The sequence below is a fragment of the Lynx canadensis genome, chromosome E1 (genome assembly GCF_007474595.2).
Source record: "Lynx canadensis isolate LIC74 chromosome E1, mLynCan4.pri.v2, whole genome shotgun sequence".
NCBI classification, from domain to species: domain Eukaryota; kingdom Metazoa; phylum Chordata; class Mammalia; order Carnivora; family Felidae; genus Lynx; species Lynx canadensis.
The window spans coordinates 49552679-49578009 of NC_044316.2; the positions used below are offsets into that span (position 1 = coordinate 49552679).

At 34.9% G+C, this 25331-nt stretch overlaps 1 protein-coding gene across 1 annotated transcript in view; it reads right to left on the reverse strand.

Annotated features, from left to right (window-relative positions):
- Positions 1 to 25331, reverse strand: part of ABCA5 (ATP binding cassette subfamily A member 5) — a 74998-nt gene that overhangs the window by 34470 nt on the left and 15197 nt on the right. The window contains exons 4-18 of the mRNA XM_030295096.1: positions 24979 to 25140; positions 23672 to 23760; positions 21699 to 21928; positions 19806 to 19947; positions 18530 to 18718; positions 16664 to 16811; positions 14332 to 14500; positions 12909 to 12967; positions 6423 to 6533; positions 5050 to 5225; positions 4398 to 4517; positions 3150 to 3288; positions 2093 to 2183; positions 1763 to 1902; positions 693 to 812 (exon numbers count right to left, since the gene is read on the reverse strand). Coding sequence (XP_030150956.1) covers positions 693 to 812; positions 1763 to 1902; positions 2093 to 2183; positions 3150 to 3288; positions 4398 to 4517; positions 5050 to 5225; positions 6423 to 6533; positions 12909 to 12967; positions 14332 to 14500; positions 16664 to 16811; positions 18530 to 18718; positions 19806 to 19947; positions 21699 to 21928; positions 23672 to 23760; positions 24979 to 25140 — 2085 coding nt within the window. The remainder of the gene's footprint in view (positions 1 to 692; positions 813 to 1762; positions 1903 to 2092; positions 2184 to 3149; positions 3289 to 4397; positions 4518 to 5049; positions 5226 to 6422; positions 6534 to 12908; positions 12968 to 14331; positions 14501 to 16663; positions 16812 to 18529; positions 18719 to 19805; positions 19948 to 21698; positions 21929 to 23671; positions 23761 to 24978; positions 25141 to 25331) is intronic.

The following is a 25331-nucleotide window of genomic DNA, read 5'->3' on the forward strand; positions in this document are numbered from 1 at the left end:
CAGCAAGACCTCACCAGCACCACGAATGTGACCCACGTCTATCCGCGCTTCCCTGTTTTCATGACCATCCTACTTCAACGAAGACAACGGTTTCCTAACTGGTCCTCCTGCTTCTACTCCTCATTTAAAACTTAAAATGCATTTTTAAATATGCAAACCAGATGTTTAAAGCACTCCTTTGCTTTAAAACTCTCGATAGCTTCACACCACACTAAGGAAACAAACCAATTTCTTTTCCAGATATTCAAAGATTCAAAGACTAAACATGATCTGGCCCCTGGCCCTCCCCTATAATCTGCTTGGCTCTCTAAACTCCATCCACAGTGGCCTTTCCTCTGTCATCAAAATCATCCAACTCATTCCTTAACAGTCTGTGGTAGCGGTTCCCTTTACCTGGAAAGCTCTGCAATAAAATGTACTTGGGTTTTTCTCGCCATCCAAGTCTTAGTTTATCATCTCGACACAGTCCTCCCTGAAGATACGATCTAAGCTACCTGCCTCCCAAGACCACCCGATTATTTCTTTCATAACTCTGATTACTATCAGTAAATATCTGTTACTTATTTATGTACCTTATTTATCTACTCTTTCTTCCCCCAAATACATATTTCACATGCTTATATGATTATTTGTCTTGTTCACCATCTGCCTGGTTCACTGCCAAAAATTTTTTGTTATAGTTTTGTTTCTACCTGCTTGGTCAATTTCTGCTTCAACTTCTAGCTTTAAGAACACATCTTCCAAAGTTGTCATGGAGACACCATAAGAAATAACACCCAAATTTGAGTGAGTGTCTAGAGCAGAAAATAAACCTAAAAAAAAAGAAAGAAAGAACGTTATGAAGTTAAGCATATCATCATGAATTATTCTAAAATATCCTAAAAGGATATCCTAAAAGGATATCCCTTTTAAAATGGGATATGACTAAATTTACTAGCATAGTGGTTCTCAAACTTTTTGGTCTCAGAACTCCATTAACGTTGTTAAAAACTGCTAAGGACCCCAAGGAATGTTTGTTTATATAGAGATATATCTAGTAGATATTTATCATATTATAAATTAAACCTAAGAAATATTTCTCAGACAGAATGATAGGCAGGGTACATTAAGTCGGCAATATGTACTTTATTCTAGTTAATATAATATAGAAAACTAAACTAATACAGAAAATTTCTGTCTAAATGAAGTAAATGTTTTGGGAATTCTGCACAACATATCTGCATCAGTAACATCCTTTTAGTTACTACGAGATCCTAAACAGATAAAGGAAATTGAGTTTGGAGTTCCTCATTATAAAGCGGAGAAATAATGCCACAATCAAAATAATCCAAGGGTTTACCATATTATCATGTAATTCATTATGGAATCATAAAACTGGAAAAGGACTTGAGAACACATATAAACAATCATGTATGTCTGTGTATAATTACATAATTACATATTCCCAAATTATTTCCTTTGCCTCTAAGCAAATGGAGCGATCTGTTTCTTGACAACAAAGCAAATACATTTACTTAACATATTAGTTACAGTTTCTCGCATGATGTTTGTTCAAAAAAAACCAAAGAATGAAAAAACATCCCATGTTAGCTTGTAGTTTCTCATTTTCAAAAGCAAAGTAAAGCAGAAATGGTATATTAACTTCAGTTACCTGGGAACATGTAAATATTATTAAACAGAAAAGTATACAACAAAGTAAATCAAGAAAATCAGTTCCCAATGCAAGATCCTGGTTCAACAACCAGGAAACTGAAAGTAATACCTGCAAATTTGTCCATATCCTTAAAAGGTAAGCTATACACAAGTTGTTGATCATTCTGTTGTAATAAAGTAGCTCCAGGTATATGTTGTTTAACCAGGGACGAAAGAGATTCTGTGGCACAATATCTGTCTATGTACATGCTAGAAAAAACCAAAAATCGTAATTTTTCTAAATAATTCTCAGTAAACAACCAAAAGTAAATTCTGAATGCTTTAAGTAAAGCTAGTGCCATAAAAAATGGCTAAAGTACTAATAGTATGGCAAACCTGAAATAAATTAACAGTAGATCAAGAATATTATAGAAAACAGCCAATAAAGAATAAATGATACCTTAGGCGGTAGCCAATCCCCCATTTACTTTTGAGAAAAATCGAAGAACCAACACATTTCAACATTCCTTGTGATATGACAGCTTTCCTATCTGCAAAGAGAGATCTGCATTTCAATTTTAAGTCGGTAACAGCATTAATAATTGGCATTTATATTTTGTGAATTACCATGAGACACCAATAAGACCATTAAGTATCATTAAATAATCACAACAACCTTACTAGAAAGGTACCAGATTATCACTACCTGGTTTTCAAATGAGAACACTGAGGCAATGAGAAAATACATAGTTTGTTCATGTTTCACAGAGCCAGTGGGTGACAAAGCCAGAAACTGTATCCGGGCAGTTCTGACTCTTTCCTCAAACTGCTCCAAACACCTCAGACTCTTCCTAAGAGGCTTACTATTGCAAGTGTGTTCATAATTCCTTTACAATCAAATGTAAAAACCACAAAAACAAAATGTCACTATGTTGGATCGTTTTTTAACATTTTTTAAAAAACAAAGATAATAGTGAAAAAATAAATCTACAATGTAGACTGTGCTGGACAGGCTGCTTCCTTCTGGGAGACTGGAATTTTGGAGGGGGTCTCTATGACCAGCACCCGGTAGAAACCTTGGGCACTGAGTCTCTAACGAGCTTTCCTAGCAGACAACATTTCACATCAATTGTTAACAACTCATTGCTAGAGAAATTAAGCATATTCTGTGTGACTCCACCGGGAAAGGATTTTTGGAAGCTTGTGTCTGGCTTCCTCCTTGTCCCATGTGCATTTTCACTTTGCTGATTTTGTTCTGTATCCTGTAAGTTTTGGGGTGATAACTCATAAGTATAACTATATGCTGAGTCCCATTAGTTCTTCTAGCAAATTATTGAATCTCAGATGATCTGCAGGACTCTCCAGCATAAAAATATGTAATTCTTAAAAAGTTTAAAACACACAGCTATGAAGAACACACAGCTTCTTTATTTATTCCTCAGGATTTTGTATCTCTGTGTCCACCTCCTATTTTGGCCCCATGACCTTATCCTACAAAAATAAAGTAAAAATCTCACCAGCAAGAATGTCAGCTTCATCCATGAAATGGGTACTAAACACTGTCACCCGATTAAATTTTCTGTATTTCAGGAGATTCCAAACAATATGACGAGAACAGGGATCCATTCCAGCTGTTGGTTCATCCAGCAATAGTATCTGTACGACAAAGAGTGGGGAATGGCAGAGAATCCTCAGAAAAACTAAAATATATAAATTTATGTGGACATTGAGAAACTTTCCCATTTCCAATTATTATTTCCAATCAGAAGTATATTAGATCTGGGTTTTTCATTCATATATGAGTTAGCATAAATTTTTAAATTATTAGTTTGGCAAGTGAATACTTTCCTTGTTTCAATATAAAAAACTAGTATCAGTAAGATACAAGACATAAGTGTAATAACAACGAGATAAAGAAACTAAAAAACAAAACATTGGTGAGGGGTTGGGAGAAAGATAAATTAACATAAAACCAGAACCCAGAGTCATTCCCAAGCTATAGAGCAGCAAGGGGAAATGTGGCAGGATAGTGGGGACCAATGGGGCTCCCGGCTGCAGCTTGCAAAGCTGTGCAAAGCACTGTATTTCTACAGGACAGAGAACAGCACAAGAACAGACATATACAAAAATAAAATCAGCAGGACAGTGAAAAACTGAACAATTCCTTTGGTTTTATTCTACTTTTAAATTTTTATTATGAACTGTTATAAACATATAGAAAACTATAAAGAGTATTAGAACAATACTGTTATATAGCCACCAGTGAAATTTAATCAATGTCATTTTTTTGGCCATATTTTCTAGTTTTTTTCTTTTTAACATTTATTTATTTTTGAGAGAGAGACAGATACAGCGTGAGCAGGGGAGGGGCAGAGAGAGAAGACGATACAGAACCCGAAGCAGACCATTGGGCTCTGAACTGTCAGCACAGAGCCCAATGCGGGGCTCAAATCCACGGACTGTGAGATTATGACCTGAGCTGAAGTTGGATGCTTAACCCACTGAGCCACCCAGGCACCCCTCTACGGATCTTTTTTAAAAAGCACAAAACATTGCATATAGTCCATCCTTTCCATTCCCCTTCCTACAAGTAACCGCGGTAGTAAATATGTTTTATCTTTATGACTCTGGTTTCACAACCTTATCACTATAATCATATGTATAATAATGTATAATATTTCATGTACGCTGACACTTTACACATGTTATTATATATAAACATGCAATACATTATATTTGTGTACAATACATTAATACTTATTTACCTTTGGATTCCCAAGAACAGCAATTCCTAAAGACAGTTTTCTTTTCTGACCACCACTTAACTTTTTAGCTTGGTTATCTTTGATAGCCTGCATGTCTAAATCCAGTAGAACTTTCTGCACCTATAAAGGGAGAACAATGTTACTTTTAAAATTATACCATTTACATAATTATCAATATTAATTTTTAAATGTCCCAATTTTAATATCAAGTTTAAAAATGTTCTTTTAGTACAGAATTTAATTTTGACATGTATTCATATACAATGATTACTGGTTGAAAGGTCTGTTTTACTTTTGTGACTACCTGGGTAGTGGTGTACAAGGATCAGTTTGAAGGCTGTGTGTGTGTGTGTGTGTGTGTGTGTGTGTGTGTGTGGTGGAAGAAGAAAGGCAGGTGTGAAAGGAAAGGATGGAAGAAAAGAAAAACCTATATTGAGAGGAGGCTGGTGTCCTCCAGATGAAACAAGGACATTTTACATGTGCTAAAATAAAATATTTATTCCAAATTCCATCTAATTCTTTGTAATGAATTCCCGTTTATGGGCTCAGAACAAGTTTTTATTTAGATTTTCAAGCATTTTTTATACCAGTTATTACAGAAGGTTATTAATTTACAAGGAATAAAGTAAAAATTTCTATATGAATGACATACTTCTTGTATTACATTATTGGCTGGGATTCCTTTGATTGAAGCCAAAATGGATAAGTTTTCTTCTACTGTCAACACATCAAAGTGTATATCTAACTGTGGACAAATGCCAATCATTTTTCTTGCTTCAAACATTTCGTCTATTTCTGAGACTCTGTGTCCATATATAGACGCAAATCCTAAAAGCAAAATATATATTTAAATTTACACTAACTACATTAAGTATTCAGAAGTATATATGCTTTAATGTATACTAACAACTTAGTTACTTGTACGTAATAAATATGTAAGGTATGAATTAATATAAACTCAGAAGGCATAACACACCTTCATTTCCATTCCATTGGTGACCTGCTTCCACCTTATATTCTAACCTCATTTTCCTTCATTTCCAGTTGATATTACATAGTGAAAAGAGCAAGGAACCAGAGCTTAACGCTGAATAGGGGTATACTGGTGCATTTTTTATATTTCTATTCCAGGAGCAATTTTCCTTCATTTCCAGGCATTAATCAATAGAGGAGAGAACAAAGAAACTAAAAATGTTCCCCTAACTAGATGTGTGGTCTTGAGAAAATCAATCTGAATTCCAGCTTTTCTCTTCTATAAATTAAATACCAATATATCCCACTTAATTTCAGAACTATTAAATCACCGTGATAATGCATGGAGAATTAGAAGAAAAATCGTAAGTTTTTATTAAATGTAGATATCACTACTGTCATCAGAAAGTGACACGATTAGGGATAAGCAACAAAATTAAACCAATTTCAAAAGTTAAACTACATTTTAAAAAATGCAGATTCCATACATGGAAAGTCAGCCTTTCTTAAAGCAAAATATTTATTATATTGCCACTAGATTTGGTTATTGTGGAAATATGGAGCTGCCATATTAAATTCTCACCTATAGGGCAATCACATGTCACAATTATACATTTAAGGTATTATTGTTCTTATAATTGTATTTTAGGAGATGGTTTTGACATCCATCATTCTTTCCTTTTGAATTATTGTTGCACATTTAGATACCTATATCTATAATCTAAAATGTCTGCAGGTCTCATTTAATTTTCAATTACTGATTTATTCTTCCTTGAAAATGAAAAATACACATGAAATATCTTACAAAATGAGTACAAAATCAGATCACTTTTATTAAACATGACTGAATCATTTTTAGTTTCTATTGAAAAAAATGTGTAATCAAAAAGTAATAGTAAAGCACCTTTATACTGAGATTGGTCCCAAATCATTAAAAAAAAAAATTCAATCAGTACATGTTTCAAGGATAAATAACTATACTGTGATACCTTGGTTAATAACACTAATAAACGGAAGAATTTTTGTTGTTTTTTTAAGTCAGAAAACTCTCACCATCAGAAGGCGGGCATAGTCCACAAAGAATATTCATCAAAGTACTCTTTCCTGTTCCACTGTGACCAAGTAATGCAGTAATCTGACCTTCATATATGTCGAATGACAAATCTAGTTCAGAAAAGAAGACTCAAATGTGATTTTTATTTCTGTTAAGCTATATAAAATAATACATAATACTTGAGCAGTCTTGAAACAAATCAATGTTTAATGGCAGATTTAAAGTTATTAGCATATTTAACAGCATAATACTTAATATTATATGATAATAATTCCTTATTATAGTCAATTGTTTGAGCTACAAGAAAAGTAATAAAAATACACCTATATTAACAGATTTCAAGAATATACAAAACATTGGGGAGGGTTTCTGTGGACCCACTTTTGGGACTTTCTATGGGGAGGGTTTCTGTGGACCCACTTTTGGGACTTTCTAAGGTAACTGAAACACAGAGAAAACAAAAATTTGTTCCCAAGGGTATTAACAAGGTTCCTATGGTAAACGTATTAGCAAAAACCTAGAAACTAACCAACAGCATGGGAGTGGTTAACTAAATACTTGAGAAATTCAATTTAAATAAAAGAAAAACTGGGGCGCCTGGGTGGCTCAGTCGGTTAAGCGTCCGACTTCGGCTCAGCCGTGATCTCACAGTTTGTGAGTTCAAGCACCACGAAAGGCTCTGTGCTGACAGCTTGCAGCCTGGAGCTTGCTTCAGATTCTGTGTCTTCCCTTCTCTCTGCCCTTCCCATGCTCATGCTCTGTTTCTCTCTGTCTCCCAATAATAAATAAACGTTAAAAAAATTTTTTTAAATAAAAGAAAAATGGAATGAAGAAGTATCAAGAGAGGATGTGTCAATGATTGAAGGAGGACAAAAGACAGGGATCTGAAAACCCAGCTTTGAATCACTGCAGACCCTGACCTGATGAAGGATCTGCAGGCCAGAAGCAAAAATAAATCTTCTCTGGAGGAAGATCACATCATCCAGAGCATCAAATAATCTCTACAATTTTCATATGCAATACACAGCATTCAAAAACAGCCAGACAGGAAATAGCAAGAGAAGATAAAAACCCAACAGAAATGACAGGTGACAGAAATGGACCCAGAGGACATACAGATATTGACACCATAAGAGATTGTAAAACAACCATGCTATCCTGCTGCTAAGAGAATGCTGACAAAGAACTAAAAACCATACAAAAGAACCAAGTGGAAAGACAAAAACTGGAAAAGTTAAGTGAAAAATATTTCAATAGGATTGTTTAATCACATTAGGCCCAACTACAGAAAATTAGTAAATGACAAGAAAAGTCATAAGAAAATATCTAGACTGAAGCACAGAGAGAGAAAAAAACAATGAAAAATTCAGAAAAGAGCATAAAAAATAAATGGGATGAAATGAAAAGTTGTAACATGTAATAATAATAGACTAAAGGATGAGGAAATAGGACAGAAGCAATACTGGAAAGTACTGGAAAAGAAATGGCTGAAAAAAATTTAAAACAGAAGAAAGACATCAAGCCACAGATTCAAGAAGCACTTGTAAAACCAAAGTGGAATAAATGTAAAACAAACACCACCGAGGCATGTGACAGTAAAACTGCTGAAAACCAAAAACAGATCTTTAAGGTTTTTTTGGTGTTTATTTTTTGACAGAGAGAGAGAGAGAGAGAGAGCGAGAGAGAGCGCAAGTGGGGCAGGGGCAGAGAGAGGGGGACCGAAGATCCAAAGTGGGCTCTGTGTTGACAGCAGCGAGCCCAATGTGTGGCTCAAACCCACCAACTGTGAGATCGTGACCTGAGCTCAATCCACTGAGCCACCCAGGCGCCCCTAGAAACAGATCTTTAAAAACAGCCAGGGTAACAGTATCTACCAACAACAGAGAAATAGGAAAACCAACAGTTATCTCTGCAACCAGAACAATGGAAAAGGGAGACGACAGATTACATTTTAAAGTGCTGGAAAAAAAAATTACCATCAAGCTGAAACTGAATATTCAGAGAAATATGCTTTAAAGGTAAAGGTGAAAAAATGTATTTGCAAACAAAAACTGAGAGACTGTACCATCAGCAGACCTGAATTAAAGAAAAGAGCAAAAAGCTATTTTTCACACACAAGGAAAATTATCCTAGATGGAAGATCAGAAAGGCAGGAAGTAACAAAGATAAATGACACAGTAAATACACAAGTAAATATAAATGAAACGGTCTTTAAAAAACAATGCTAATAACATTATCTTTGGTTTAAAATACACATAGAATTAAACTACATGAAAACAATAGTATATAAGTTGAAACAGGCATAAAGAAATAAGTAGAGATAAAAGTAAGTTCCTGGACTTTTTTTCTCACTTTACTATTCTGTAAATACTATAAATTAGTAAACCACTAACTTGTAAGTCAAGGATCCATGTTATAATATCTAGAGTAGTTTCTAGGAAGGGCACGTGTGACCAAGAAGCCAAGAGGAGGAAAATGAGAAACGGCATAATAAAAAATACTCAATTGCTTCCAGTTCAACTAACCTACTGGAGGATGCGAGACCATATAAAAGAGGTAAATTCTCCCGCCTACAGTCCACTAGACCAACTAGTCTGTCTGTTAGCCAAGTATGTGACCAGGCCACCATCCAATTCCAGACAATCCACAAACTGACTGAAGAACCAAACGAGAGACTCCTCAGTCATAGCAAAGTAATAACTGCCTTAAGCCACTGAGCATTAGAGTGGCTAAAGCTGAACGGTTCGGGCAGAAATAACAACCGATTCCACATCAAGAAGCTAGGAAGGGGCTCCTGGGTGGCTCAGCCCGTTAAGCATCTGACTCTTCATTACGGCTCAGGTCATAATCTCACGATTCACGAGATGGAGCCCTGTGTCACGTTCTATGCTGACAGCATGGAGCCTGCTTGGGATTCATTCTCTCTCCCTCTCTCTCTCTCCCTCTCTGCTCCTCTCCTGCTCTCTCTCTCAAAATAAATAAACTTTTTTTTTTTAAAGCTAGGAAAAGCAAAACTAATTAAACCCAAAGAAAGTAGTCACACAGAAACAACAGAGTAACACAACTCAGTTAACTGCAAAGCAAACACATGTATGATAAAGAAAACCAACAAAGTTGATGCCTTGAAAAGATTAATAAAATTGATAAGCCCAGTGCAAAACAAATGAAAAAAAATTACAAATTACTAAATATATAATGAAGACAGGGAACATCATTACAGATTCTACAGACATGTAAAAGATTATGAATAACCTGTAACAACCAATTTGGCAACTTAGAATCTAAGTTTGACGTGTAGCTACGACCATAAAATCATCACCACTATCAAGATGATGAACATACTCATCTCCACAAAAAATGCTGCTTTAAAATGTTTGTCCTTTGCCTATTCCACCCATCTCCAAGTAACCACTGGTCTGCTCTTTTTCACTACACATTAGTTCTGCCTTTTCTGTTTCACATGAATGTAATCCTATACTACGTAGTTTTATTTCTAGCTTCTTTACTTAACATCATTATTTAGAGATTCATCCATGTTGTAGCACGTATTAAGAATTCATTCCTTTTATGCCAACGAGCATTCCACTGGATGCATATGCCACAGCTGGCTATGCATTCCCCTATTAATAGGCATTTTAGACTGTTTTCAGTTTTTGTGTAACAAATAAGTTTACAATGAATATTCCTGTATAAGTCTTAGTATAAAACAATTTTCACCTCTGCTGGACAGATGCCTAGAAGTGAAATGGTTAGATCACATAACAGGTGCATATTTAACTCTTTCACAAATCGTCAAGCTATTTTCCAAAGCACCTGTGCCCGTTCACATCCCCTCCGGCAGCGCATGAGCTCCAGGTTTCCACCTTCACCAACACTCGGTATGACCAGCCTTTCCAATCTTCGTCATTCCAGTGTTATGTGGTGACAGATGGCAGCTAAGCTTGTGGTTAGCATAGCATAATGTATAGAAAATAATAATTTTAACCATTCTGCTAAGTATGTAGTGATATCTTGTGATTTTAATTTGCAATTCCCTAATGAGTAATAGTGTTGGACACCTTCTCATGTACTTAGTTGCTATCCTTCTATCTTCTTTGGTGAAGAGGATATTCAAATATTCTGCCCATTAACTGGGTTCTTTTCTTATTATTGAGTTTTGAGAGATCTTTATATATTCTGGATCCAAGTTCTTGATCAGATCGATGATTTGCAAATATTTCCCCCAGGCCAATGGTTTAGCTTTTCATTTCCATTAACAGTATCTTACAAACAGAAGCCTTCTTAATTTTTACAGTCCAATTCATCAATTAATTTACAGTTGTGCTTCTGTGCATATCTGGGAAATTTTCATGTAACCCCAGACTGCAAACGCATTTCTTCTATGGATCGTTTTTTTTGAAGTTTGAGAGTTTTAGGTTTTACATTTAGGTGTATGATCCATTTTCAGTTAGTTTTTGTATATGGTGCCTACGACAGACCAATGCTCACTTTATCCAATTGTTTCAACAGCATTTGTTTAAAAGTCCATCCTTTCTCTAGCAAGGTAACTTTGCATCTTTGTTGCAAGTTACCTACTCATACACATATGGGCCTATTCTACGCTCTCTATTCTGTTTCACTGATCTATTTTTATGTTGTTTTTATGCCAAAATTACACTGTCTTGATTACTGGAGCATTCATAAGAAGTCTTGTAACAAAGTTATACTAGTTCCTCAACTTTGGTCTTCTTTTTCAAAGTGTTTTTGACTATTCTAGGTCATTTGTATTTTCTTGGAAAGTTTAGAATCAGTTTGTCAAAAGCTACAAAAAAAAAAAAAGCCCTATTAGGATTTTTATTGTGCCTGAATCTACTGAAATTTGAGTAAAGTTGGCATCTGACCCTGAGTCTTCTCACCCATGAACGTGGTATCTCTACTTATTTACATACTCTTTATTCTTTCAGCAACTTTAAAAAAAAATTTTTTTTTAACTTTATTCATTTTTGAGAGACAGAGCATGAGCAGGGAAGGGGCAGAAAGAGAGGGAGACACGGAATCCGAAGCAGGCTCCAGGCTCTGAGCTGTCAGCACAAGAGCCCGATGCGGAGCTCGAACTCACGAACTGTGAGATCATGACCTGAGCCAAAGTTGGACGCCCAACCGACTGAGCCACCCAGGCGCCCCTTTCAGCAACTTTTTAAAAATTTTCAGGTTACAAATCTGTTACATCTTTTGTCATATTTATCTATAAATATGTTTAGATACTTATGGGCTATTTTTAATTTTAATTTCTTTTTTTAATATAAAATGGACTTTTTAAAAGTTTATTTATTTATTTTTGGCAGAGAGTACACAAGCAGGGGAGATGCAGAGAGAGACAGAGAGAGAGGAAGAGAACCCCAGGGAGGCTCCGCACTGTTAGTGTGGAACTTGATGCAGAGCTCGAACTCACAAACTGAGATCATGACCTGAGTCAAAATCAAGAGTCTGGTTGCTTAACTGACTAAGTCACCTAGGCGCCTCATTAATTTTCTTTCTAATTATCTGTTAGTAGTATATAGAAGGACAATTTATTTTTCTACATTTATCTTATACTCTGCCCCCTTACTAAATTCACTTTTTAGTTCCACTAACTTTTTTTGTAGCTCTAACCAGATTTTTTAAATTTATACTCATATCAACTGCTAACAGCTTCACTGCTTCCTTTCCAATTTGGATGCCCTCAATAATACTGGTGAACCATATCTAGTCAGTTGAAGGCCTGCTGAGCAAAAATGGTTTCCCTGAGAAGGAGGAATTCTGCCCCAAGACCGTAGCATAGATGTCCTGAGTCTCCAGCCCGACAGCCTCCCCTATGAATTTCAGACTGAAGCCTGCAACTTTAACTCTTATCTGAGTTTCCAAGCTGCCATGCTGCCGTGTAGATTTCAGACTCGCCAGACCCCACAATCACATGGACCAATTTCTTAAAATTAATCTCCTTATTCCCTCCTCCCACCCCGCCAGCTCACCCTGCTCTCTACATACGTGGACGTGTGTGCGCGTGCATATGTGAGTGTGTGTATGTATGTGTGTGTATATATATACTCTATTCATTTTGAAGAATCCTTACACATTGTTAAACATTCTACAATTCTCACAATAGTTCTCACGGCAAGGAATTATCACACTCAAAATGTCAGTAGTGCCAAGGTCGAGAAACCCTGTGCTAGGTCAAAAGGAAACAAAATTAACTAACATGTAGACACATGCATAATAATAGAACAAAAAAGGACACAGACTTGTTCAAATAACTGAATAGTTTTCATCTTTAATAGATTACTTTTTACTCTTAGTATTTTATTTGTTGTTAATTTTATTATGAATACTAATCACGTAAATAAATGAAAGTGCCCCTAAAAGAGAGAAAACTGTGCTAAAGAAGTTTAAATTTTGTACAAACTATGTAAATTGTTTTCCAATTTGTACTTTACAATCATGGACTGGGTACAACGAAAGCTACTTACTTCTCAAAGCCTCCACGCTTTCACCTTTCTTTCTGTACGTCTTCTGAATACCACTGATTCTGAAAAACACGATTCTCTAAGTATTCAAAGCAATTTATAAGGTTGTGCGTTTCCATGTGTAGTATTGTTATCAAAGCTGTCATATTTTATAGGAATAATAATAAAGTACCTTCCTACTAAAACAAGAAACCTAAGAGAGGTGACAATAATTATAAAATTATTTTAAAGAAACCACAAAAGCATTCAGTATTCCTGTCCATTTTAAGTGTCATTCATTCACATTTCATGACAAGCCAACTTCTGAAAATAAAGCCTTTGGCTCCAGCAATTTATAGATGTCTCTTCATCTTTGATACTTTTCTGTTTGTAATTTATCAATACTTGTCACAACAGTTAACGGGGATTAAAAACCAAATGCTATATTTCACATCAGCACACATTTCAAACTATCCATAAACGTGAAGTGCTTCTCTCATTCCACTTTAAATGTCTCAAATAACTTAAAGAATTAATGGTTTTGTTAACCACTTTCAATTTTGCCCCTGAGAAGGCAGACCGTTAACCCGCTTATTACATCCTAAGTATCTGACTCTCCCTTGCTTTCTATACGTTCTTAAACTTGAAAAACACATGTTATATTATACTTCACTTTTTCTTTCATTTTTTGCCTTTTATTTCTTTTCTCTTCTTCCTGTTACTTTTTAAATTTGGTTTTGACTGATCTAGAAAGGCATCGTAGTGAATTTCTTGGGTTCACAGAAATTAAACTGATACTCTGAGTCACAATACCTAAAAGTCTATGAAATTAAGAGAGGACAATATGTTGTATAACTTAGACAATGCAGCCGGAATAAAATTATAAAGCTAATATTTGTTCTGTTTCAATCTACTTAATGGAAATCTGAAAATGGCTTAATTGTATGAATACTAGGTTTTATAACTTTTAAAAATTTCCATTGAAACATAAAATTTCAAACCTAACACAACCTTATTCTAAATGGTTGCAAAGAAAATAAGAACCTAAAAGAGAAACTGCTTGTATTAATTCTGTGTTTTAAAAATCATGAGATGTGGGGGCGCCTAGGATGGCTCAGTCGGTTGAGTGTCCGACTTCGGCTCAGGTCATGTTCTCACAGCTCCTGACTTCGAGCCCCGCGTCGGGCTCTGTGCTGACAGCTCAGAGCCTGGAGCCTGCTTCTGTTTCTGTGTCTCCCTCTCTCTCTGCCCCTAACCCACTCGCATTCTGTCTCTGTCTCTTTCAAAAATAAATAAACATTAAAAAAAAAAATTTTTTTTTTTTAAATCATGAGATGTGTACCAAAATCTAAGATACAGTAGTTCCATACATTATTTAAAAATAGGATTTAAATGTAGCAGTGTTTAACTACTTCTTATACCTAAGTTGCCAAAGATTAAATCATACCTTATGGCTTCTTTTCCCACAAATTCTGAAGAAACAGGCTCAACAATTTCACTAAAACTAATATTTCCATTAACATTGCCCTCTGATAACTCCTTATAATTTCTTTTGCTTTTTGACCAATATGATGGCTTTAGAAAATATAAAGATGATCTCCGTAAGCCAAATTCCCCTGAAAAAAAAAAAAAATTGAATTACCCTCACAAATTATTTCTAAAAACTAGATTTGAAATTATAAAGACAGTATGTGAAACACATGACCTGGAGCTAAAGTTCATATTAAAAGTATTAAATCAGCACTGTGTGAAAAATGTTTTTATTGACAAATAATTCTAGTCTATAAACCATCTGAGATGCTTAGAGCACATGAGAATGTAAAGGTGAATAAAGCGCATTTTCTGTCCCGAAGGAGCTCCCATCTTTATGGGCGCACATGTGGAACGAGCGCCTAGAACATGCTGCAGACATGAAGCACATCATGCATGGCGCTAGTAAGAGTTCAAAGGAAGAGAAGTTTATGCCTGAATGAGGAATATATCCTGAAGGCTGTAATGGGTATCATCTTATTGTGTCTTTGAAAACGGCTAGTACTTATTACTTCGAAAAGTGGACACAGTTCACGGAGGTTTTTAAAATCAGGAGAGTAACACGGCAACAGGACAGGCAAAGAAGACCTAGACACAGTAGACAGTGATGGTTGCTCACACAGTACATATCCATTTTCACCTCTTTCCCTAAAAAAGCCAACACTTCCCATTTAAAAAAAAATATCCAACCTCCTCTAGACGGCCACATCTAGATCTGATCCCCTCTACGGAGAGGATCCTAACTCATCTGATCAGCACGTGGCATCCTCTGGTGACTGTTATTGCTCTGGCTGTCAGCATGTAACGAATCAGAAGCGAAGGGTTTAGGTGGGGGAAAGATTCACCCTCCCTCCTCCATTGGACAGGAACAAAGAAGCATCCCACAGCAGCCAGGAAGACAGGCACGGGGGCAAAAGCCTAGAGAATGTGGGTCTTTGAGTAAGGCAACCAATTCGGAACCTATCCTATCTCTGGACTTCCTTTTAAGTAAAACAATCAGTTTCCTTCTTGCTTAAGCCAATTAAAACGATCTTCTGTTAAGAGTAACTAAAAACAATCTAACCGATTCACTGAAGCTGGGCTTAAATAGGTAAATAGGGCTATTTGGATGAATATAAAATACAGTAAGGAGGAAGAGAGTGAAAAGGAGAGCTTAAATGTATAAAAGTAATGTGAAGGACATTCATACATAAAGAGTTTCTATTTAATTCACTAGGATATGTCCAGCAAGATGATTTCTGAGCAGGTGATTAATTTGATTAAAGGCAATGGCTAAGTTTTAGACAGGCTTGAAGCAGGTAATTAGATGAGAGGTATGGTCTAGATGCCTTCCGCAGTGGTGGAAATGTCCTGTATGCATACTATACCATATGGTAACTAACAGCCATTTGTGGCTTACTAAGCAGTCGGAAGGTGACTTGTGCTACCGAGGAAATGGGCTGTTAATTTCTTTAATTCTAATTAATTCAAATTTTAAAAATCATATTGTCTAGTAGTTACCATATAAGTGCCAGTCTAGAGCACAGAAAAAAGTAATGAGGAACTCAAAGGGGAAAGTCAAGGGAGTGTTAGATTATTTTAATAATATTTTCAATCAACAGGAGTTGGCTATAGATGAATGATGGATAAGGACAGTGGTGGGAGTTACAAGATTACCTCATAGTTTTGCACCTTAGAGGGTAAAGTAGTGAAATACTTTAGCCAACAAAGATTAACATTAACAATACTTTAGCCGGGGCGCCTGGGTGGTGCAGTCGGTTAAGCATCCGACTTCAGCCAGGTCACGACCTCGCAGTCCGTGAGTTCGAGCCCCGCGTCAGGCTCTGGGCCGATGGCTCAGAGCCTGGAGCCTGTTTCCGATTCTGTGTCTCCCTCTCTCTCTGCCCCTCCCCCGTTCATGCTCTGTCTCTCTCTGTCCCAAAAAATAAATAAACGTTGAAAAAAAAAATTAAAAAAAAAACAAAAAACAAAACACAATACTTTAGCCAACAAAGATTAACAACAGACATAAATTGAGTCACAGACTTCAGTTTTCAAAGCAAACTGCTCTCTTTTGAAGAGAATCTCCCTACATTCACTAGTCATTAAGGCACAGGTACGAAATATACTTATTTAAAATTAAACTAAGAGTTTAAACAACAAATATGACTAGGGTACTCCAGCTAGAAGAAAACATTTAAACTAAGTTGACCCCATGTGAGCAAAAAAATTAAAATCTTTAAAGTAAAATCCAATAGGTACCTGCATACCTGGAATGACTTGATCAAGATAGACAGCCAAGAGGACATAGAATATACTATTAAGTGCTAGCATGACAAGAGTAATAATTAGAGGATATGGGCCTTCAGTCAAATTAGAAAATAAAGCACCTTCATTAAAATCTTCTAAATGCATGACCTGGAAAACAGAAACACCAACTTTATTATATAAAAACAATACAAATAAGCAAAAGTTAACACTAGAGTTACTCATTATATCCAGATCGACGGTAACCAAACTGGGCCTTCTAACAGTCTACTAAATTAGTAGTAAGAATTTATAAGGAAAACAACAAACTTTACCAAAATATAAGTTTATCACAACAATCCATTTCAATCCCTTTTATTTTTATTTTATTTTTATTTTTTTTAAATTTTTTTTTTCAACGTTTATTTATTTTTGGGACAGAGAGAGACAGAGCATGAATGGGGGAGGGGCAGAGAGAGAGAGGGAGACACAGAATCGGAAACAGGCTCCAGGCTCCAAGCCATCAGCCCAGAGCCGGACGCGGGGCTCGAACTCACGGACCGCGAGATCGTGACCTGGCTGAAGTCGGACGCTTAACCGACTGCGCCACCCAGGCGCCCCTCAATCCCTTTTAATGTTATGTTTTAAAATTAGTATACATCCCTCTCCAGGGCATTTAATTCTAATGTTATGACTATCAAAGGAAATAAAAATAAAGTATGCTCGTACTACTAACTGCTGCAAACAAATGGTCCACATGGAAGTCAAACAAATTAAGTATTAGAGGATAAAATTATGATCAGCATCTTTTCAATACTGAAAAGGGAGAAGGTATTCTGATTAATTAACACAACTCTTCCATTATTCACAATAGATATATGTGATAGAGCAGAAAGACATGTACTAGAGGTTGAGGTGTCATTTAGACCCCAGATCTGCCATTAGGAATAAATGTTAATTACACCATTCTGGATCTCAGTCTCCTCATCTGTGAAATGAAGATGATTAAATGACATTGAGAAGTCCTTCCCACAAGCAACAAAGACCTATGAATCTATAAATCTACTTTCCTAAGGGAAGGAGAACTCAGTGGACTCTTAAAATGTGTAAACGATAGCTCTTAGGTCCAAAGTAACTAAAATTTGCTTAACTCAATACTCATAAACATTAATCTATCTTAGGTTTCACAAATCAGAATATTCTATTTAGTCAACATGAATAATCTCTTATTTTAAGTAATTACATTTTTTCTTTATACATTGACCAAATTTATGTTTTATAATAGAAGAAGCAGTTTCTCATAAGAATACTTCCCTCAGAACCTGACTGCCCCTATAAAATAGACTAACAAAAATCAAATAAAAACTTTAAAAATAAATACATAAATATAAATATTATTTAGGCGAAGGACAATCCCATGAATCCTAAAGTAATAAAATCCACCAGCCTACTTGTTTCACTAATAACAGTCATGAAAATTTGTTTTGCTCCACACACCACAATTTTCTGCCAGGTACACATCTGAGATAAATGTACCAAAGTAGCAATGTAACCAGGCCATATAGCAATCTAGAATACCTGGCGCTTAAAATGACTTTTAACAAACTGAGTTATTGCAGTGAAAATAAACTACTGAGATATACTAATACACAAGATAGAAAACTTCTAAACAGATCATACAGATGAAAAACTTAAAAATGGAGAAATTATAAATGAAACCCATATAAAATGTACTCCAGTGTTCAAACAGCATTCCTTTCTTATGTTGAAATTATAAAATAATTTTTTTGCAAGCAAATCAAAGGCAGTATCACTGCAGTATAACAAGCTGCATGGAACTGGAGAGAAAAAGTACTTAGTAGTGGAAGCAAGATAAATATATCACCTACCTGTGCAATACCAATCAAAAAAGTACATTGACAGAAAGGACTGAAAAGCCACACTAATGATTTAGGAAAACTTTCCATGAGGACTATCAAAAGGCCAACAAATCCAAAAGCCACAGTGACTAAAAATTCAACTATTCCCACATGTTTTGATTTTTTAAAAAGAGGTGTCAGCATCAAAGCAAAAAATACCTGCAAAATATAAATATTAAAGTTAATGCATTGTTCATATACATTGGTATGAAAACAAAATTAATTTTGCTTGTGAAAGAACAAGTTATTTTCATTGGAAAATACATTCATTAAAATAATTTCTAAATGCTATGGTAAGATATTTTATTTTCATAGAAACAGGAATAAATACATTAAAAAATTTAAGATGATAAACATTAAAAACATTTTATCTATGTAAATAGGCAAACATGACTACCTCTACACGACAGAAACCATAACCAGCCACATGCGTCTGCAGTTAGATGTGTACATGTGAACAAAACAATAAATCAACCAGCTTTTAAACAGAGAACCTATCTTTTAAACTCGATGTCTTGATGAGATACAAACTCAGGTAACTGTACGTAGAAGTCTGAGTTGCTTGTAAATTATCACGTGAAAGAGCAAGGGTGATCATGAAAAAATTTAATAAATGGTACAGCATGGGCACATAAGCCAATCATAATAGAAACTAGAACCACAGGAACACAAAGGCTGGCCATTAACAGGAAGCATTTAGCCAATATAGCAGATGAATATCAATACTATCAAAGAGCTATATTTACACTTTTTTTCTTTTATTTTTTTATTAATTTTATTTTTTTTAATTTACATCCAAATTAGTTAGCATATAGTGCAACAGTGATTTCAGTAGGTTCCTTAAAAACAGCTATATTTACAAAGGCATACCTTTACACATCACCCATCACCCTATAATAGAAATGTGAGACTACACCAGGGCGCCTGGGTGGCTCAGTCGGTTAAGCATCCGACTCTTGACCTCAGGGCGGGTCTTGATCTCAGGGTCATGAGTTCAAGCCCCTCAAGCCCACGCACAGCGTGGAGCCTACTTAAAAAATAAAAAATAAAAATAAAAAAAAATAAACATGAGGCTATTTTGTACCTTTTCTAAAATATGGAAGTACAATGATGCTGTCTATGTACAAGTCGTTTGTGAGTAACCTAGTAACAAATCAACTCTAAGTTAACCACAGAATAAGCACTTTGCTGTATTAATCAACAATTTTGACAGTTCTTTATTCCCATTTCAAGTTAAAATACTCACAGATGATAACCCATACAGGAAAAAAAGTAGAAATATCACAACGCAGCTACTTTGAGGGAATAATGAAGAAGCTGTTGCAATGACTGCCATAAGAAGGGACATAAGGAAAATCAAACTTGTATACAGAAGAACCCATGAAAGCCTAAAATGAGAATACAAATACACCTATGATTAAGTGCATGGGCTTTCACAGAATATCATTTCAAACAGAACTTCAGCCATTTTGTTCTTAAAATTAAGTTTATTCTTTCCTGTGTATGCTCATTTACTGAAAACTAGTGTTCTTATAATAGTAATTAAAAATATATGGGGTGCCTGGGTGGTTTAGTCGGTTAAGTGTCTGACTCTGGATTTGGGTTCAGGTCATGATCTCACAGTTCATGGGATCGAGCACTGTGTCGGGCTCTGTGATGACATCGTGGAGCCTGCTTGGGATTTTTTCTCTCCCTCTCTCTCTGTCCCTCCCCTGCTCACATTCTCTCTCTCAAAATAAATAAACCTTAAAAAAATACAACATTGGTTATGATAAAGGTCTGACATAGAGTGATTATCTTTTCAAGAGTCAAAAAAAACCTCCAAATTAATAGCAATTCATGACTAATTTAAATCCAATATTCTCAAAAGTTCAATAATGCAAAAACACTTCCAATTTTCTTAAAATATGAAAGAATTTAATGACAACTTTATGGCCTAGGCTATAATTAAACCTCTGACGGCCTGCCTTTTTGATACTTTAAGCAACGAAGACTATCTCACTAACCGATAACGTACTTAACTACATTTACACAATGTAAGATCAAGAAGTTCGACAATAGACTCACTGTATTTACTCAAAATTTCTTCCCAAATCAGAGTTCAATGGAACTGCAACAGTATTTAGGGCTTTTAAAAAAAATGTTAGATCATTATCTGATGTATGTTACCATGAAACATAAAAGCACTGAAACAGGGCTAAAAGATACCTACGTTACCAAAATTGAACCCATCATTTTACAGAGGCAAAACCGCGGCATTAAGAAACTGATTTGCCTAAATTCTTCCATTTCCTCACAAAGCACTTTAACAGCTCAGTGCATCTTAAAAACCAATGACTACTCAAATGATAGGAGAAAAAAAACAAGCAAAGAAAATATGCTATACACAATGACCCCATTATGTAAAGTGTTATAATTAACTGCTGTATTCAACTGGGCTAAATGGAATACAATTTTGTAAAATGGACTATAATATCAACTCACATACACAGTATTAACTTTTCCCCCCAAATGAGCTCAAAATAAATTTTCCTACTACACAGTGGGAAAAGTAAGGAAAATACATTTAGAATTATTTATAAAAATGCATGCCTCTATAAAATTATCATTGTATAAAGATGTTGACATATTATGGCTCACTTGTGAAAACATTTTCTAAATTTCTCTATAAATTATTTGTATATTTTCATCTTAACTTACAAAAATAACTTTTTTCCTGGGGAGAGGAGGGAACCCCATATGCCACATATGCAAAGTTCAATCATTTTAATTAAATTTTTAATAACTTATATATGCTATGATATTGGGGGAAGACTACAACAGGCAATTAATTTCTAACTTTCCAAGATCTCATACGTTCTATACACTGAAATACATAGAACACACCTCATCAATTATGACAAAATGTGAAGTAAAATTTAAACATGTAATATCAACATGAGTTTCCCAAATCCCACTTCCCTTATGTTAAAAAAAAAAAAAAAAAAGCCAATCTATTGCTGCAGTTTGTTGCCTAGTCTCAACTTCCAAAACAAAAGCACCTCCTCAAGTTGAGTGAATAACAAAATTACAACTCTGGAGATATGTACATTTAATGTAATTATTAATCATACTAAATAATAAACTTTTAATAACATACCAAAAGGCAGTGTCATGAAGTCCCATTATCTTTAAAAACTCCTTTAATTTTTTCTCTTTTTCTGCTACGATATGAATTGCCAAAAAGTAACCAAAAGGTGAAAATGCTATTACTAGGTATATTAAAATGACTCCTCGGGGAAAGGTATCTATCTCAACCATAGCAGTTTCTCCCATAATGACAGCTTTAGTGGACTCCAGCTCCTTCCAAAAGGAAACATTGGTCTTCAGCTAGAATTGGAAAACATACATACAATCAATGAATTTAGTGGTCCCCAATAAAATGTGACAATTATACCCCCATATTTTATACAAACCTATTACAAATACAATACTCAAAACCTACACACCTGAAATAAAGTGACAGACCCCAATGTCAAAGTACAAGCACACATTATTGCTTTCATTCATTCTGGAAGCATACCATGAAGTTTAAGTCTGAAGTTGAGTAGTATACGAATTTTGATGAAATAGCTTATCAAAGAAAATAAAATTGAACAATTATTCTCTTAAGCAATTATATACATCTTAACAAAAATATGCACTTGTAATATTGAGGAATTAAGGAACGATTATTAGTACCATGAAAGACTGTCTTTAAAAAATCTTTTTTTAAATAGTATGTCCTATCGTTTTAAAATCTATGTATGAAGCATGTGTAGACAGAATAATAAAACTTTATGCTGTATGATACTTCTATCTAACATTCAATTAAATGTCTAAAATAAGATCTGCTCTGCCTGTTCATCCAGTGTGGTCTGGGCTGTGGATGGCTAAGGTCTTCGGCCAAAAACACAAGTAAGCACTATAACACCATCACTGTGATATAGCCTATATTTTACTGCCTTTACCTTAAACTTCTATATTACTGAATTTGGGTAATATTACAGCTCTATAATACATTTATACCATGCTGTCAGAGTTTATAAGACAATCTGACACATAGCATTTGGTTCTTACAACAACCCTGTCAAGTAAAGCATTATTACTGTTGTCATTTTACTACATAGCAGTCTAACAACAGAGCCAGGTCTCCTGTTCATTTCTACTAAAATGTGAAACACCTGATAAGGTCTAAGCATGTCTTTAGATTATAACTGTAACCTTTATACACGATCCTCATGGCAGTAACAGTATTAAAACACAAACTTGGGAGCCAAAAAGCCATAGTTGGAATTAGCTTTGTCACTAATTAACTGAATTTTGGAAAGTCAATCTCCCTGTGCTTCAGTTCCATATGTAAAACGGAAATAATAATAGCACAAATCTCAGGTGCCTGGGTGGCTCAGTTGGTTATGCACCCGACTTGATTTTGGTTCAGGTCATGATCTCATAGCTTGTGAGATCAAGACCCATGTTAGGCTCTGCAATGACAGTGCAGAGCCTGCTTGGGATTCTCTCCCTCTCTCTCTGTCCCTCCCTTGCTGGCGCATGCACTCACTCGCTCTTTCTCTCTCTCTCTCTCTCAAAATAAACAAACATTTAAAAAATAAAATAATAGCACAAATCCCATATGTTTGCTACAGATTAAATGGATTCATATTCTAAGCATTCAACTTAGAAACAGTGTTTGGCAAATAAGTGATAATTATTTATTAAATAAAAAATGAAATCCACAACTAGGAGTAACATAACAAAAACATTCATTTTCTTTAAACGAAGTTATTTTTATTCAAGGGGAAAAGTCTATAAATATAGATCATTCATAAATATTACCTATGGTCAACACAGATAGAATAATACAGATATACGGAATTGCTAAATCACATGCTTAGAAACCATCAAGTAACAGTGGGGTTTGAAAAATATTAAACTAAAAAAATTAAACTGAAAATATGACGCATCTTTTTTCTTAAGGGAGTTGTAATATGTATTTTGTACATTTAACAGCAGACAAACTAAATCCTACTGTAAACACTTAAGGCGTAATTGTTAAAATACACTGTGGCTCTATTTTACTTCCTTCATATTTACCTGTATAATAGCAGCATCTATGGATGCTTGTAAAACCGTGAACCCTGAGGACCAGTACTGAGTAGCCTCACATGATGTTGAACAGCCAGCTACAGGGACAAAATGTGAGACATAAAAATCTGCACAACATGTAAGTGCTTTCTTTTAAAGATAATATATGGAGGGTTACTAAAGCAATATAATTAATCAATGTCCATAGGACTGAAGAAAATAAGCAATCGCCCTTTGAAGGTAAAGAATATCACATTCCTGATTGTTTATTTGAAATTTTTGAAATAAAAGACTTACATGTGTTAGGATATTGCATGGTAAATGCATATAAATGGAAAGAAAGAAACTGACTGTAAACATAGTTATTTAAAATAAGTCACTTTTCAAGACTCCTGGGTGGCTCAGTCAGTTAAGCGTCCCACTCTTGGTTTGAGCTCAGGTTATGATATCACGGTTCGGTTTGTGGGATGGAGCTCTGCATCCGGCTCTGTGCTGACAGCACAAAGCCTGCCTGGGATTCTCACTCTCTCTCTCTCTCTCTCTCTCTCTCTCTCTCTCTCTCTCTCTTCCCCCCTCCCCCGCCCCTCGCATGCTCACACTTCCTCTCTCTCTCAAAATAAATAAATAAACTTTAAAAAATAAAATAAAGTAAGTCCCTTTTCTGTTTTAAGGTCATTCTACAGTAACTTAGAGTCAAAGGACTTCCAGATGCCAGTACAAGTCCAGGTTAAGAGGACCAAAAAAAGAAAAAAAAAAAAAAATTCTGTAAAGGCCTTTTGGAATAAAGTCACAAATTCAGTACTTAGCATAAGGGACTTTAATATTGCTCAACAAATGTTTGTGTTTGATAGTATCTCTCCACAGGTTTAAGCACTGAAGGTTGTTTTCCATGATGTACATAAACATAAAACTAAAAAAGTTCACTGGCAGAAGACCTTGAAATTTTAAAGATATGCAACACACCATATGTGAAAAACAATTAAATAGAGGAAAAAAATGCTGGTTTAGAAAGTCATATAATTCAAGATACAATTTTGCTTTCTGTTACTATCATTAAAATTATATATATATAATAATAATATATAAATGTATTAAAATTAAAATGGATGTTACATAAATTATATTTCAAATTACACATAATTATAGATAGATATTTGTGTATACATACATATATTTATGCTACACTTGACACTTTTCTTATTTGAACAAATAGAGTTGAAAACGCCAATGCTGGACCCCATCAAATTTTGCATTTGAACTAAGAGCAGTGAAGACACGCATTTATTTGATTTACAAGATTATTTAGGGCTATTTACCTCTTGAATCCATATAAATAGAAGATACTGGAATCATATCAGGGAAAAAACGGAGTTCATAGGACATGAAATCTTTGAAAACCACACCTACAAAGTTGTTGGGCTTAGAAAGACTGGATACTAACAATTCTTTTTCACTTGTATACTCTTCAGTAATTATGACTGTAAAACATGAAAATAAAGTTAGTTCAAAAATTACAAGTTTACTATCATACAACAGACTGAAATTTAACATTACATTAAATGAATATAATATTTGATAAGCACTTTTGTTTTATCCTCTAACTTCCTGAACAGAGCCATTCTAAAATTATACTAAATAATAATAATAAAAGAACAGTGTAATTTCACAG